Source organism: Microtus oregoni, unplaced genomic scaffold (genome assembly GCF_018167655.1).
Source record: "Microtus oregoni isolate MIOR12 unplaced genomic scaffold, Mior012 000016F_ref0000370, whole genome shotgun sequence".
Classification (NCBI taxonomy): domain Eukaryota; kingdom Metazoa; phylum Chordata; class Mammalia; order Rodentia; family Cricetidae; genus Microtus; species Microtus oregoni.
The window spans coordinates 13,859,213-13,875,110 of record NW_024543075.1 but is presented as its reverse complement, the minus strand read 5'-3'; the positions used below and the strand labels follow the sequence as shown (position 1 = coordinate 13,875,110).

At 42.9% G+C, this 15,898-nt stretch overlaps 1 protein-coding gene across 1 annotated transcript in view; it reads left to right on the top strand.

Moving 5' to 3' along the window:
- Positions 1-15,898, top strand: part of LOC121457655 (deleted in malignant brain tumors 1 protein-like) — a 120,301-nt gene that overhangs the window by 29,784 nt on the left and 74,619 nt on the right. Inside the window, 8 exon segments of the mRNA XM_041666567.1 lie at positions 3,295-3,354; positions 5,469-5,786; positions 6,292-6,321; positions 7,987-8,025; positions 9,611-9,758; positions 11,745-11,935; positions 12,914-12,943; positions 15,811-15,852. Of these exon segments, the coding sequence (XP_041522501.1) occupies positions 3,295-3,354; positions 5,469-5,786; positions 6,292-6,321; positions 7,987-8,025; positions 9,611-9,758; positions 11,745-11,935; positions 12,914-12,943; positions 15,811-15,852 (858 nt within the window).

Genomic DNA, 15,898 nt, shown 5'->3' with positions numbered 1-15,898 from the left:
GACACCTAAAGCCCCCACCCCCACCCCCCACCCCCGCCCCAGAGGACTTTGGCACCTGCAACCTTTGTGGTCTTGCTCTTCTGGGGAAATGCTGTAAAGTTCAGAACACACACACACACACACACACACACACCACAAACAGATCCCCTCACAACCTCCCTGTGCCATTACCTCGATGTGTTCAATGCCTATGTTTCATCTGACTGGTTTCCATCCTTACCAAGAAATGAGCCAGCTCAAGGAGAAGCGTCCATCCCCGTCGGCTAGCTTTCCTAGTTCTGAAATGCGCTCTGCATGCTAATGGGAGAGAAAAGTAATCAAAAGTCATCCCTAGCTGTGAAGTGTGTGCGCTACAATGACAACTAGCCTGGCAAGATATGCCCCATTGGTGCAGTAGTAACCCAAAGGGCATGGGATTAACCAACCCCTTTCTTATTAGACTTAAAGCCCACCCACAAGATGGAAGCCATCCATGCCTAGTACCATTAATAGACAAAATAAGTAAGTAAATAAATAAACAAATAAACACACATGTAACCGTCTAGGTCACAGGCTCTAGGGAAAAACTACTATTACTACTACAGTATTAATATTATTATATGGTAATAAACTGGCCCCCAAGTTCTTACCTTTATATCATATGCTAGTGTATCTTCCAATCCTCACCGGAGAAGTTTTCTTTTATAGTAGATAACAATACAGAGACCTCCAACTTGTCAGTGTGCATAGAATAAGAGACTGTGGAGTGCCCAGCTCTAAATGGAACAGCTCTCTCATGCCTCCTCCCCACAAGGTTCCCTGGTCATTGTAGAAGAGGGGATGAAAAGATCATAAGAGCTAGAGGTAGTAGATAACAGCAAAACAGTGTTGGCTTGACATGGCACTGTTATTATACACACGGGCTCAGCAGCTTTGAATGCTTACACAAGACCTGCGCAACACCAATCCAGACACAATTCCAGCACGGATGTGGGAGGGGCTTCTGAAGTTCCATCTCTTTCTGAGCAGCTGCTGGTATCTGGTAACTGTTGGGGATGTGGGGGCAGAGTCAGTTTTCTTCAGCAATGTGGTAACTGTGAAGTTACCCCATGCTCCAGGGGTGGACCTACAGCCATACACACAGTCAGCAATAGCTCTGGCCTCCAAAATACACTCTGCTGAGAATGTGAACAGCAGGGATTTCAAACTGCTTATTTGGAATTTATATTTCTCTCTCTCTCTCTCTCTCTCTCTCTCTCTCTCTCTCTCTCTCTCTCTGTGTGTGTGTGTGTGTGTGTGTGTGTGTGTGTATACATGCCATGCTATCTGTGTGGAGGACAGACGAAAGTTTTTAAAAGTCAGTTCTTTCCCTTCACAAAGTGAAGCCCGTGGATTGAGCATAGCTTCTCAGGCTCAGCAGCCAGCGCCTTTACCCACTGAGCCAGCTCATCACTCCACATGTGCTTACCCACTGAGTCAGCTCAGCACTCCACATGTGCTTATTTGAGAGTAATGACTATTTTTGTTTTCCAGAATTGTTAGATCATAAACAATACCTTTAACGTCTGTCAAGAGATAACCACAGTTGAAAAGTTGTGTGTGTATATGATTTCAGAGTGTCTCAACCACTCAAATACCATGAGGCCATCTTAACCCCACTCTACCCCTTCATCATAGTGCAGTGCCTTCAAACTTTGAAGCACGTGAAGGACCTATAATAACACACATTGCTGGGTCTTCCCCTCTTGCAGAATACTAGTTGAAGATGTGTTACATTTGTTTATACTGTGGAACATTTGTTTAATAATGCAAAGATGTTCAGCATTCTTTTATGCTGCATTTGTTTACCTGCAAAACTGTGTTACTTTGCCTGTCTAAAACACCTGATTGGTCTAGTCAAGGCCTGAGCAGCCAATAGCAAGGCAGGAAAAAGGATAGGCAGGGCTGGCAGGCAGAGAGAATAAATAGAAGGGGAAATCTGGGAAGAGGAAATCTAAGAGTGAGAGGAGGAGGAGGACTCCAGGGATCTGCCACCCAACTACACAGCAAGGCATGAAGTAAGCAGTAAAGAGAGTTGTATAGGATAAAGACAAAAGCCCAGAGGCAAAAGGTAGATGGGCTAATTTAAGACTAGCTAGCCAAGCTCAAGCCGGGCATTTATAAGAAAAAATAAGACTCCGTGTGATTTATCTGGGATCTGGGTGTTGGGTCCCCCAAAGAGCTAAAGAGTATTAAAAACAACCAACAACACTACTGTCTGCTTTTCTCAGTAGGTCTAGGGTACTGTGTAATGATTTGTGTCTTGGTTACTGTTCTATTGCTGCGAAGAGACTCCATGACCAAGATAACTCTTATAATAAAAGAGAGCATTTGATTGGGGACCTCCTTACAGTTTTGGAGGGTTTGTCCATGATCTTCATGATGGAAAGCAGACAGGCATGGTGCTAGAGCAACAACTGAGAGTTTTATATCCTGATCCAGAGGCAGCAGACAGAGAGAGCGAGAAGAGGAGAGCAGATGAGAAGAGAAGAGAGGAGAGAAGAGGGGAGGAGAGAGGAGGAAAGGAAAGGGGAGGGGAAGGGAAGAGAGGGGAGGAGAGTCAGAGATTAGGTCTGGCACAGGATCTTGAAAGCTCAAAGCCCACTCCCCAGTGGCACACTTCTTCCAACAAGGCCACACCTGCTCCAACAAAGTCACACATCCTAATCCTTCTAAGTTTCATTCCCTGGTACTAAGCATTCAAATATATGAACGTATTGGGGGCCATTCTCATTCAAACCACAGTTTGCCTACCTGACAAGTCTAGGATGTTGACAGTGCTGCTCTGGGGGCTATACTTTGAAAATTGCTGTCTTCAAATATAATTTCAAAGGATCATTTCTCATCCTAACAAATAGAAACAGAAATATCAGCCTTATCATTGTCATCTTCACTATCACCATCAAAGTTGTCATCACCATCATCTTCATCATCATCATCACCATCATCAAAAATGAGTCTCCCCATTAAGTCAGATGATGTGATTGACTTCCCTGTCTCATGATACATGCTTATGGCTATGCATATGCAGTGCCTAACTGACAGCTGGTGTGTCGAATGCTTTCTGAGATGATGTGACTGGGAGAAAAAGCTAAGAGAGAAAGGCTTAATTTTGGTTTAAAGTTTCATAAGTGGATGGGCTCCCCTGCTTTGGGACTTGCAGTAAGGGGCAGGTTGTCATGGTGGAAGGACGTAGCAGAGCTCCTATTTCAAGTTTTTGTGACCATAGTGTAAACATTGCTGTAGACCTTCACGTTGATATTCTTTACTCCCAAGGTGCCGACAGTTCACCAGACCACACTCCAGGACTAGATCCCAAACCATACAAACCATCAGGTTGGTCGTTTTGCTTTTCCTCCCGAGCGTGTCCCTTTCAGAAGGGAGAAGAGAGAGATCTTTGTGCTGCGTGGCATTTTAGTTTCTTTTCTGTTGCAGTGATAAAAACATTCTGACCAGAAGCAGTTTTGGGGGAGGGGATTATGTCAAGTTGCAGGTTATGGTCTATCACTGAAGGAAGTCAGGGCAGGATATCCGGATGGATCCTGAAGCAGAAATCAAGGTTCCTTGCTTGATCAGGTTCATGCTTAGGTTGCTTTCTTAGATAGCCTAGGTAGGGCCAGCTTCTCAGAGAGAGCTTTCTTTCACCTTTAGGACTTCAGCACCCCCCCCCCTTCATTGCACCTATAATTGATTTCCCCTCTCACTAAATGCATCAGTCCATAAACTGGCCTTCTAATTTCCTGATTTCATGAGAACTCAAGGATAAACTCATAAAACACGTGATTTGAAGCTAGATTTTTCATGTGAATGAGAACTTACAACATTTGTCTTTCGGGGGCCTGGTGTAATCTCCCCATTCCATCAATTTACTTGCCATTTTCATGATTTCCTGAGAGCAGAGTCATGCCCAGTTATGTACATGGAGTACATAGTATGCATCTATCGGTCAATGCGTATCTAGGTTGACTCCATTACCAGCTATTGGGAACTCAGTGGCAGTGCACATGGACATGCAAGTGACTGTAGCAAGATACATAAAGGTCTCCAAAGAAGGAATGCTTGCAGCCAGTAAATGCTTCAAAAAGTAGGCAACACCCTTAGCTACCAGAGAAATGCCAATTAAAACTACTTCAAGATTCCACCTCACCCCAGTCAGAATGGCCATCATCGGGGACACAGAGGACAACAAATGCTGGCATGGGTGTGGTCAAATGGGGGCCCTGGCACACTGTTGGTGGAAGTGTAAACTACTAAAGAAACTTTAGAAATCACTCTGGAAATTTAAGGAAAAAAAGATAGAAATAAAAAAAAGAAACAAAATTACCATATGATCCAGGTATACCACTTCTATTTTTACTTTTTTTTTTTTAAAGACAAGGTCTAAGTCTATAGCTCAGACTGGCCTGAAACTCCATGGGAAGACCCCACCTGCTTCAGCCTCCCAAGCACTGAGATTACAGGTGTATAACCTCATCCCAGGCTATCAGTCACTACCCTAAGAAACTTCTCTCTTAACTTACCTTTCTGTATGATGTATGGCTACCCACATGGGAAGTTTCTGCCCCTATACCACACCGCTCTCTTTCTTATTCCAAATATCCAAATAGAGTCTGATCCAGGTCAGCTGAGCACTGGTTCTTCTAGAGCCCATGTGAACAACTCTTGTCATCCTGACCAGGCAGACTCCATTCCAGGATATGTGACCTACATCCAGTGCTTCCTTAGGTTCCAAGCACAGCAGATTCTAGAAAGGGATCTGGATAAAGAAATGTTCATGTTACCTATTACCATGTAAACCACCCCCCAAACACAGAGGTATGAAAGAACTCCCCCTTGTAAACTATTGCTTATGAGTTTGGAAGTTAGCTGGGCGGTACTGCTGTGTTAGGTCAGACTTGCTGCCTGTGGCTTTGGTTTCCTCATGCAAGTGGCTCACTGGAAACTTGGCTGAAGATGTCGATCCTAGCATTGGCTCCCTTCCGTGTCTGGAAGCAATATAACTGCCAATGAAGTGAATACAACGGCCAGCTCCATGTCCTTCACCATCCAGCATGCTCACCTGAGCTTAGTCACATGATGCTCCAGGGGTGCCCAGGGCGTAAGCTACGTCTGCATGCCCTCAAAGTCAAGATGAACCAAAGACCCCAAGCACAATGCCAACAGGGGAGGATAGAAACCTATCTTCTAGCTAGGAGCATCTCAGGGTCACATTGTAAAGAGAATAAGGAAAGAGAACAACAGCTGTTTCTGCAAATGACTCTTCACAGTGAAGCTGTCTGGAAACAGGATGTAGATAAGGAAAAGACCACAGGTTCTATAGACACAGTAGGGTAATTGCATAGACTGCTTTGGGCAGGCAAGGAAAACAAGAAAAGAGACTAGGTTGTAGACAATAGTCATCAGTGGGCTGAGAAGGCACTATTACTACCTGCCTCCTTTTTCTTCCCTAGGAGACTGGCTCCCTGTGCGGCTGGCAGGCAACCATGGGAGATGTGCGGGCCGTGTAGAACTCTTCTACCAGGGAGTCTGGGGGACTGTGTGTGATGACCTCTGGGATCTGCCAGAAGCAAACATCATCTGCAGGCAACTAGGGTGTGGCTGGGCTATCTCTGCCCTGAGCGAAGCTTACTTTGGGGAAGGTTCCGGGAAGATTCTTCTTGACAACGTGCATTGCAAGGGACATGAGGATCACCTGGAGGAATGCTCCCACATTGGCTGGTTCTCCCACAATTGTGACCACACTGAAGATGCTGGTGTCATCTGTTCAGGTAAAGCCACATGCCCCTTAGAGCCTAGTCTCAGCCTTTCCAAGAGGACACCCTTCACATCTATCTTAGTTACGGGTCTCCGTGCTGTAACAAAATACAAAAAAAAAAAAAAAAAAAACAAAACAAAACAAAAAACCAGAAGGAAGAAAGGTTACATTTTGACTCACAATTTGGGGACAAAATCTGCAATTGTGGTGGAAGTGTGAATGAACTTGTCCCATTGCATCTGATGTCACAGACCAGACAGAGGAGTTCTTTATACATGTATCCTTTTTATTCAGCCTGGGACCCCTCACCCAGAAGATTGTAGTCTTCCCTCCTCAGCTAAACCTTTCTGGAAACACCCTTGTAGGCATGTCCATAGGTGTCTCCAAGGAGGTTCCAAATCCAGTTATGTTCACAACGAAGATGAGCTAAGTATTGCATTATGTGTAAAAATAACCACTGAACACGTGCCAGCAGGCCACTCTCTCACCACGGCTGTTTTCATGTCTCACTTTTGTAGATGCTGACTATGTAGCAAGGACACAACCAGGTAGGGAAGATGATGTTTATGTGTGTGGTTCGCTGAAGGCTTGGGGAAGAGGTTCTGCTGGAAACTGGGTTTGTCTTATTCTCTGAGGCAGTGGAGCAGCAGAGAGACAAGACCTGTAACCACCTGATTGTCCAAGAGGAGAGTAGACAGTGCCTTCAAGGTCATCTGGCCCAGCCCCACTACCCTTCACTGCCTCTGCTTTGCATCCTACACACAGGATAATTGATTATGCAGGCTTCTTTAGAACACTTTGCTCAGTCAGTTATGAGGTGCATAGAGATAGAGACCAATGGATGGGTAGGACATAGTTGAAATGTGAGATCTGGCCAAGGCACTTCCTTTAAGTGGGGAATGGCTAGGGAGACAAATTCTGTCCCAGTGAGGCAGCTCCCATGTCTATTCCATGTCTCTGCCTTGTTCCTGGTACAGCCTGGCCCCAGAAAGCTTCCATCACTATTGGTGATCCTTTGTCCCATGCCCAGTCTCTCCCTTTCTCATCAGACCTTGAGGTTTCCTACTGTCATGCTCTTAGATAAGTCTCAGCCAGAGAGTGAATTAGGAATAAGGCTGGGTGTCCCAAGGTCTGGAAAAGTTTCGGTTACATCCTCAACTAGCTGTCAACCTTGCCAAGTGGGAAAAATTTGATGCAGAAGGATAATCTGCAATGGATGATGTGAGTTGGGGGTTGATAGAGGGGAGATGTTGGGAGCCTGGAGGAGCCCCTGCATCTTTAAGACCAGACTAAGTATCTCTTAGCAACACTGAGTCAAAGGAAAGCTGAATGTGTGTATGCGTGTGTGTATGATTGTGCTATTGTGTATGTGGGTGCACATGCACATATGTGTTTGTGTGTGTGTGTGTATGATTGTGCTATTGTGTATGTGGGTGCACATGCACATATGTGTTTGTGTGTATGTGTGTGTGTGTATGATTGTGCTATTGTGTATGTAGGTGCACATGCACATATGTGTTTGGGTGTATGTGTGTGTGTATATATGTATGAGAGAGAGAGAGGAAAGAGGGAGGGAGGGAAGGAGGGAGAGGAAGAGGACAATCTCAAGGCACTGTCTATCATCTACATATTTGTTTGAGACAAGGACTCTTATTGTCCAAGAGCTCAGTGGTTAGACTAGGATGGCTGGTCAGTGAGCTTCAGGAACCCAACTGTGTCTACTTCCTTGGCGCTAGGATTGCAAGTGTGTGTCACTAAGCCCAGCTTTTTGTACACAGACTCTGGAGATTAAGCTCAGGGTCCTGGGCTTGACGAGAGTCATCACTCTGGTCCTCGAAGTGCTGTGTGTTCTTATTCCTACATCCTAGGCTTACAATCCCCAGAACCTTGGGTTACTGAGGCTTTAGGAGCTAGAATTCCATGTCTTTGGTTTTTATTTTAAACCCTTAATTTTACAATGATTATATTTTTATGTGTGGCAAAAGAATAATACACCAAAGTCTAAGAGAGATCTTGTCAGCTAGAACTGCTTTGAGTATTGTACCATGTGACTTTACAATGCTCAGGTCATTCCTCTAGGAACTGGTTTAGCAATCTTGGAGGGCCTGAGGCACTGTGTTTGCCATGAGTTCCTCAGTCTTCTCATGCACAGACAGGTGTGCTGTGTCGGCTGTTGGTCCACATGTTCTTTTTTTTTTGTGTGTGTCTGGCAGAATCCTCATTCGTTGTCATGGATGAAACCATGGTTTCAGGTAAGAACTCAATGTGCTCTTTCTTATGCTCCAGCCTTAAAGATTCTTCAAGGAAACTGTGCCAGAATGCTCCTACCTAGTTTAGGTCACCCCATTGAAATTGTTCTACGTGAAGAATACAAAGAAAAGGCTATTGTACTTAGGGATACGATTTTATTTCCAGCCACTTAAAGGAGTTCCAAGCAAAGGAAGGTGGCAATTCTTGTGTTCTCCAGCTAGAGCACCACGAGTGAAGGTTAGACATATAGCCATTCGTGTAATGATGCTGCCAGTCTGGACCCACAGCCATTATTTCAGAAGGGGCCCGCTGTGAAGAGACTCCTTGCCTTCTCTGCTTTTACCTCCTTTTACCTCGCACTCCCCTTCACCACACTTTCTTTATCATACGCTCTTTTCCAGTTTTGACTGTTGTCCTGGGTTCTAGAACCTCCAGAAGGCATAGCATAGACTCAGCACCATTTGTTGATACAAAGCTAAAATGATAGCGATGCCTGAAGTGCCTGGCAGGTAGAGCCAGTCACCACACAGCCAGAAAATCTGACAGGATAGCCAGTTGTTTACACTGCCATTGAACTAAGTGTTGGAACAGACATACAGACAACCAGGTGAAAAACACAGATGGGCAGACAGTGGATGTAAAACACTATCACTAACAGATGGGTAGATGACTCAGGCCATGTTTTTCTACTAAAAGTATATATCTAATTGCATCATTTCAAGAAATGACAGTTGGTGGCTGGCCAGTTGCTTTCATCACCACATGTGTGGATGTCCCACACAGGCTCAGTCTGAACTGGAAAAACTAAAGCAGTGCTTTGCTCATTGGCTTGGTAAGGTCATGAGATATGCATGGGCAGACATGGCTGACAAAAGTAATAGAACCTATGGCTAAGGAATAACGAGAGGGAAAGATCTGATTAATGTGTGTCTTCTTAGCAGGGAACTAGAAGTTTCCATAGAGATGAGAACTGTTTCGAACTCAGACACATATATGCCAATAGCTTAAGTATGGAAGATACTTCAGAGCAGTTTGTAACTTTAATAATCCTAAGACATGCCCATCAAGTGCTGAGCAGCAAAACCTCTTTTTGGAAAAGGCGTAAATTATAAAATTAGTAAACTGAACAATGATTACAAAAGGTCCCTTTCTTAGAATTTCATACAATGAGTATAGAAAAGTTGCCTTGTATCCACCCCACCCTCACCCTTCTAACTCCTCCCTTGATCCCCAAACCCACCTCTCAAATCTATACCACATCCCTATCTGTCTATTGTCTATCTAGTTACTATCTATCTATCTATCTATCTATCTATCTATCTATCTATCTGTCATCTTCCTATCACCCATCTATCTATATATCTACCTATCTGGTCCAGTTAGTGTTGTCCATCTGTGCTGATCAGTTGAGAAGAGCAACCTATCAGGGGCCTCATCAGTAAATAATGATGCTCCCTCAGGAGCCCTTGACTGCCTGCTGCCCTTCAGCTAGGGGTGGGGCCCTGTGAACCTTTCTGACACCTGTGTCGGCAGGTTGACTGGTGTGGTCTTGTACAGTTTTGCTGTCATGTTTCTCTCTTCTTTTAGAAAGGTCTCGCTGTGGTGGTGTTATTACCAAAGCACCTGGAAAAATCAAGAATCCCCCAATGAATGAAATGCATGACAACATAACCTGTGTATGGGAAATCAGGGCGAATCCCTCTGAGCGTATAAGGCTGGCGTTCCCATCTCTTGAGTAAGTGATACCTGCGGTGTAAGTATAGTACTCTTCTAACCGTTCATCCCTACCTTGATTCTCATATTCAAAAGAGTCCTTTATGCATTTTGAGCTTTTTATTTTGAAACAATTATGAACACAGAGGAGACTGCAAAAGTAATTCCTGTGTACTCCTCTGAGGCATCTCCCAGTGGAAGAACATTATCAAAATGAGCAAATTAATATTGGTGTTAATGTTAACTGGACCAAACCTCATACTTAGTTTCCCAGATTTTACCATGCAGTTACTTGTGTAAGGATGGGGCTGGAATGCTCCACACACTTCAATCCTGTGAATGGCTGCACAAAACCACGGCTCCATTCCAGGCACATTACACGAAGGAACTACCCATTCACCTTTTATTTTCCCAGATTACCCCATCTCTGTCCCTTAACTGTGATCTGTTTTCAGCTCTACATGTTGTCCTTTCAAGGATGTTCTGTGCTGTGGAGGAGTCATATTGCTTACAGTTTGGTAGAGGTTTGGCTTTTTTCACTCAGTGCAGTGCCCCTAATATCCATTCATGTTGCCGTGGTACTTAGGGGCTGATGCTCTTCACTGTGGAAAGGGTTTTGTTAATATGATTGAGCCAGTGTTGGTCAATCCTTTCTCCTCTGAGGAACACCTAGCTTGTTATCAGTCTTCAAAGATTGCAAATAAAACTTCTTAGAACATTCAGGAAGATTTTTACATCAATATAAGTTCATTTGTCCGGGACTAATGCCGAAGAATGTGATCACTACATTGCATGGGAAGTACACAGTTAATTTCTTAGTACAGAGAGACTTTCCCAGAAAGACTGTCAGTTCATCTTCCCACCAGCAACACATGTGACCCGGCTTCAGGTTGCCCTAGGTAGCATGTGAGATTTTATACTACCTTTTTGTATGCATGCTTGTACATATTGCTTTCATTTTGCTGATGTTGAAATGGTTATGAATTATATTGTTTTCACACTTTCATTATATGTATAAATATGATTGCTTTCTCTGTGTTTATGAATTTTTCCAAGACATGCAGATTTACTTTTTCGTGTAATATTTCATATACTTTTTGAGAATTCATAAATGTAACAATACATTTTGATCATATTCATACTTCCATGCATTTTTAATTGAAAAGAAAGTCACTATCCAGGCTTTGGCTAGGAGAGATGAAGAGAGAGGGACTCACACACATGCACGGACATTTAATGTGTTCTGGCTATCTGGGGAAGGCTAGAGCATCTGAGGAAATTTCAGATTTTAATATTGTAAATACATGAAAATGAAGTCATTCGCGGGTTAGCATGATATTTAAATGAACCGCAAGGAAACATCAATTCATTTAGGCTTCTTGAATTGTGCTTACGTTAAAGATGGTTTGGGATAGATGGCTGTGGGCTGATGATGTGGACACGGTCTGCTTCTGGCACTGACGACAACCACACAGAAGTTCACAGAGAAAGGCAGCAGCTGACAAAGCCAGACAGCTCCCACAACCCATGGGGGCAGATCTGTAGCCCACGTCCCTCTAGACAGGCTAGATGTCAAAACTTATCTTTTAGGGACTGGACTGAACTGGATTTGAACCTGGAGTTATATTCAGTTACCAGCCCCATGAACAACCAAACCCTAAAATCCCTCATTTTAGACCCTTCCTCCCTAGCATCCCATAGTGAAATGGCCTTAATGAGCTAGTGAATAAGACTAAAGTCCCCTGTGGTCACAGCACCTCCCAATCCTCAACAGGGGGTCCACTAGAGTCAATATTCTTTTTTCCATCAGACGAAAATCCCATTTCTTTCAGATAGTATTTACTAAAGGAAAAATACAGGATAAAAAGACTGTACTGTGTCTACATGACAGACAGGGTTTGAGCTTGTCCCCAGCATTCTCACCCCGATAATAAAGCAGGGCTCACACAGCATCTCCCCGCTTTCTGATGAGGAGATTAAGAGGCATTCATGATATTTGCTTCCCCAGCCTTGACTGCACCAACGAGTATTTTGAAATCCTGGATGGCCCTCCATCTTCCGCGGATTCCCTGGGGAAACCCTGCAGCGGGTTCCATATGGCCTTCGCCTCCCACTCCAGCTCGATGACCCTTGTGTACTTCCGAGGCATGAACAACATTGGGAAAAATTTCATGGCTTATTATTATTTTGAAGCCAAAGGTAAGCAGATGGCATGGAGTCACAGCTCTGAGTTTTCTGCTGATGTGCCATCATTGGCTCTGTGACCTTGAACAAGCCATTTGACTGATGGCGAATCTGTTGTGAAGCTTCACACAACACAAGCAGAATCCCTAAGAAGTCGTTTCTGATATTACTTTGACTGTCATCCCGGATGGGTGTTTTAGATTGTACAGAGGAAGGGAATATGTTCCCTCTAGGTCATCTATCAGACTCGTACACAACCTATAAGGAATTCAAGATTAATATGCTAGATACAATCAGAAGGTAACTAGAATATGTTAATTCAAGGCCAATAAAATAGTGTGTGTACTAGAATGTGCTACATGGGCACACAGATAAATATCCAAAAGGGGCATTGGAAAAGACAGGAACGCTATAGGCTGCAGATGCCAAGGAAAACATCAGGGAAGATCAATTTTGAATTTGCTTGTGACATTGTATAGCCCCTTCAGAGAGAAACAGCAAGAGGACTTGAGAACTGAGATCAGTGCTGGAAATGGTATGCAGTGCATGCTGGGAAGGCAGAAGCTAAGCTGAGGGTCTCTGTTAAAGCACAGTGTACACAAGTTAGCAAGATCACTCAAAACAATTGTGAGCTGACCATTACTAATTATTCATTCTCAAGCATTTTAAGCTCCTTGCATGTGTTATGCTTACACAAACGCATGGATCATCCCTTTTTACACAGGGAGAAACTGAGGCCTCAGAAGTTCAGTAATTGATTACCTGGGTTCTGCACTACTCTCCACCTAGAAATACCAGGCAGGTCTCCTAACTGTTTTGTCTAAGATGATGCTAAGAACACCTCCAGGGTCTTTAGTAAGTGTCAGGCTAATTCACTGAGCATATTGGCGACACATACTGTATGACATAGGAGATGATACCAAAGAACGGGTCAAATAAAACTCCATAACTGGCATCAAACAACTGTTGACCGTAGCTTTCTTTCTTTTACAGAGATGACATCGAAGACGCCATATCTGATCAGTGAGTCAACTCTCTTGCCATTACTTCATCATCATCTTTAGTTCATGTTTCTTCCTCTGCCACTACTCCTGGTACTTTTTTTTTTCTAAGACAGAGTCTTACTATGTATCCCTGGCTGCTCTGGAACTCACTTAGTAGACCAGGCTGGCCTCAAGCTCACAGAGATCTGCCTGCCTCTGCCTCCTGAGCACACCACCATGTCCAGTGTTTCTGATGGTTTTACTGTCAGCCTTTGCTCTCATGTTCCTATTTTCTAATTCCTAGAACAAGTGCACTACGACAGAGAGATTCTGTCTGCAGGCTTTCTGCATAAATCTAAAGCCTGGTCACACTATGTTACATGTAATCAACCATCAGGTCACTTTAGGCTGGTAGTTGTCTATTTGATTTTCTAATTCCTTGTCTTTAAACAAAGATAATAAGCTATACTTAATTAAATACTCCACATCTAGAAGTTAACACAGCAAAACCACATCAGTTACTTTTCTTGTTGGTGTGCTACGATCCCTGACAAAAGCCACTTAAGGAAGGAAGGTCCATTTTGTCTCACAGTTCGAGGTACATACAGTCCATCATGGCTGAGAAGGCATGACAGAGAGAGTGGCTCTAGCTGTAGCAATGGGGCTCACACTGCATCCACAATCAGGAAGCAGAGAGATGTGGCTACAGGAGATCGGCACACGGTCCCCTTTTCATTCATTCTTGGACCTCGCCCTATAAAAGGCCTACATCTAGAGGATATCTTCCCAGTTGAGGTAAAACTCTGTGCGAATGACCTCACAGATACTCCCAGAAGCTAGTCTCCTGGAAATGATAAAAATCAGGAGCAGAAATTGATAAAATTAGAAACAAAGAAAACAAAACAAAGAAGCAGCAAATCTAAGAACTGGTTCTTTAAGAACCAGACTCAACTAACAGCAGACCCTTGACTCAGCTAACCCAAAGAAAGGAGTTTATCCAAATGAATAGAATCAGAAATGAACACGGAACCATTATGGCTTACATCAATGAAACTCAGAATAAGAGAATACTTTGTAAAAATCTACTAAGATAAAAAACTTAGATGAAAACTCCATTAAGATAAATTTATAAAAGGAAAGAACAGATTTCTATATTCTTCCAAATCACTAAAGTTAAATCAAGAAGAGATCACTAACCTGCAAAGGCCCATAAGAAATAAGGAAATTGGAACAGTAATAAAAAAAAAAAGGTCTCAAAAAAGTTCCCAGATTCCCAGAGAGATTCTACAAAACTGTGTAAGGAGATCTATATTATTCAGTAAACTAGGAACAGAAGGATCACCCCCAGAAGTCCTTCTATGAAGTCAGTGTGGTAGCTGTTTTTTTCTTTTGGCTCTTTGGGGGGATGCCACTTAGCTCCCTAATAAATACATACACAGAGACTTATTACTTACAAATTCCCAGCCTTAGCCTGGCTTGTTTCTAGCCCACTTTTCTTAAATTATCCCATCTACCTTTTCTGCCTCTGTGCTTTTACCTTTCTCAATTTCTGTATACCTTTCGTTACTTCATACTTCATTTCTCCCCTAATTTCTCCTCTTTTTTTTTTATTCTCTCTGCCTGACATCCCCGCCCATCCATTTTTGGACAGGCAAAGTAACACAACTTCCCAGAGTTAAATAAATGTAACATAAAAGAATGCAACACATCCATGCATAATTAAACAAATGTTCCACATCATAAACAAATGTAACACACTTTAAAATAATATTCCACAATATTAGTGTTACTCTAATAACAAAACCAGGAAAGAGCATAGCTAAAAAGAAAACTACAGGCCAGTATCCCCAGTGAATGTAGATGTAAAAATGCTTAATTAAATACTAGCAAACCAAATAGGGCACATGTCTGAAGGGTCATCCACCATGATAAAGTTGGTTTTGCTCTAGAGGTACAGGATGGTTCAGGACATGTAAGTAAGTTGTAAATGTAATCATATAAATGGATTTAGAAACAACATTTACATGACCCTCTCTCAATAGATTCAGGAAAGACATTTGACACAATTTAGCATGCCCTTGTGATAAAAGTCCCAGAGGCAGTAAGACTGAAAGGAGCCTACCTCATCATAAGAAAGACTATAGATGACAAACTCACAGCCAAATCATCCTAGATGGGGAAAATCTTAAAGCAATTCCATTAAATTCAGAATGAGAAAGGGGTGTCCACTATCCCCCATTTCTTGAAGCACTAGCTCAAGCAATAAGACAAGAAAAGGGAATTATAGTGATACAAATTGGAAAAAAGAGGTCAGTTATTCCTATTTGCAGATGACATCAAACATGAAATCCCAAACATGCCAAAAGAAAAAACTTCTAGAAGTGATCAAGAATTTTAGTGAAGTGACACATACAAAATCAACTTATGGAAACCAGATATATACTTTCTACATACCAATAACAAACATAATGACAGAGACATCATGGAAACACCCCCATTCATAATAGCTTCTAAAAATGAAATATTTAGAAATAAAGCTAACTGAGAAGGTAGAAATATCTTCATAAGGAAAATGAAGTTGAAATTAAGACTAGCCATCACAAGAAGAAAGTAAAGGTGGGGGTTCCTCCCAGAAAGACATGGTCTATGGATGTCTGCATTTTAGCACAAATTATGTAGTCATGTTTTTGGTGAGGAGGCAGAGGGGTATGTCATGTCAGCTGGCTTTCTTATTTCTGCACAACATAAGATGGCTGTGAATAGAGGATCTGACTTAGGACATTCCTTATTACATAAGCGACAATGTGAAAGAATCAGTGTGGATCTGGGTATTTAATGAAGACTGATCTGAGGATCTGCCTTTGGCTTCCTAAATCCTCCCTTCAAGATCTCATCTTGTCTTCACAGCCATCCCCACGGCAGCTTCCAAGACGGTAACGGAAAGACCAAGTAAGTTCCAGAATGTGCCCATCTGAATACCAAATGTCCTTTTGTC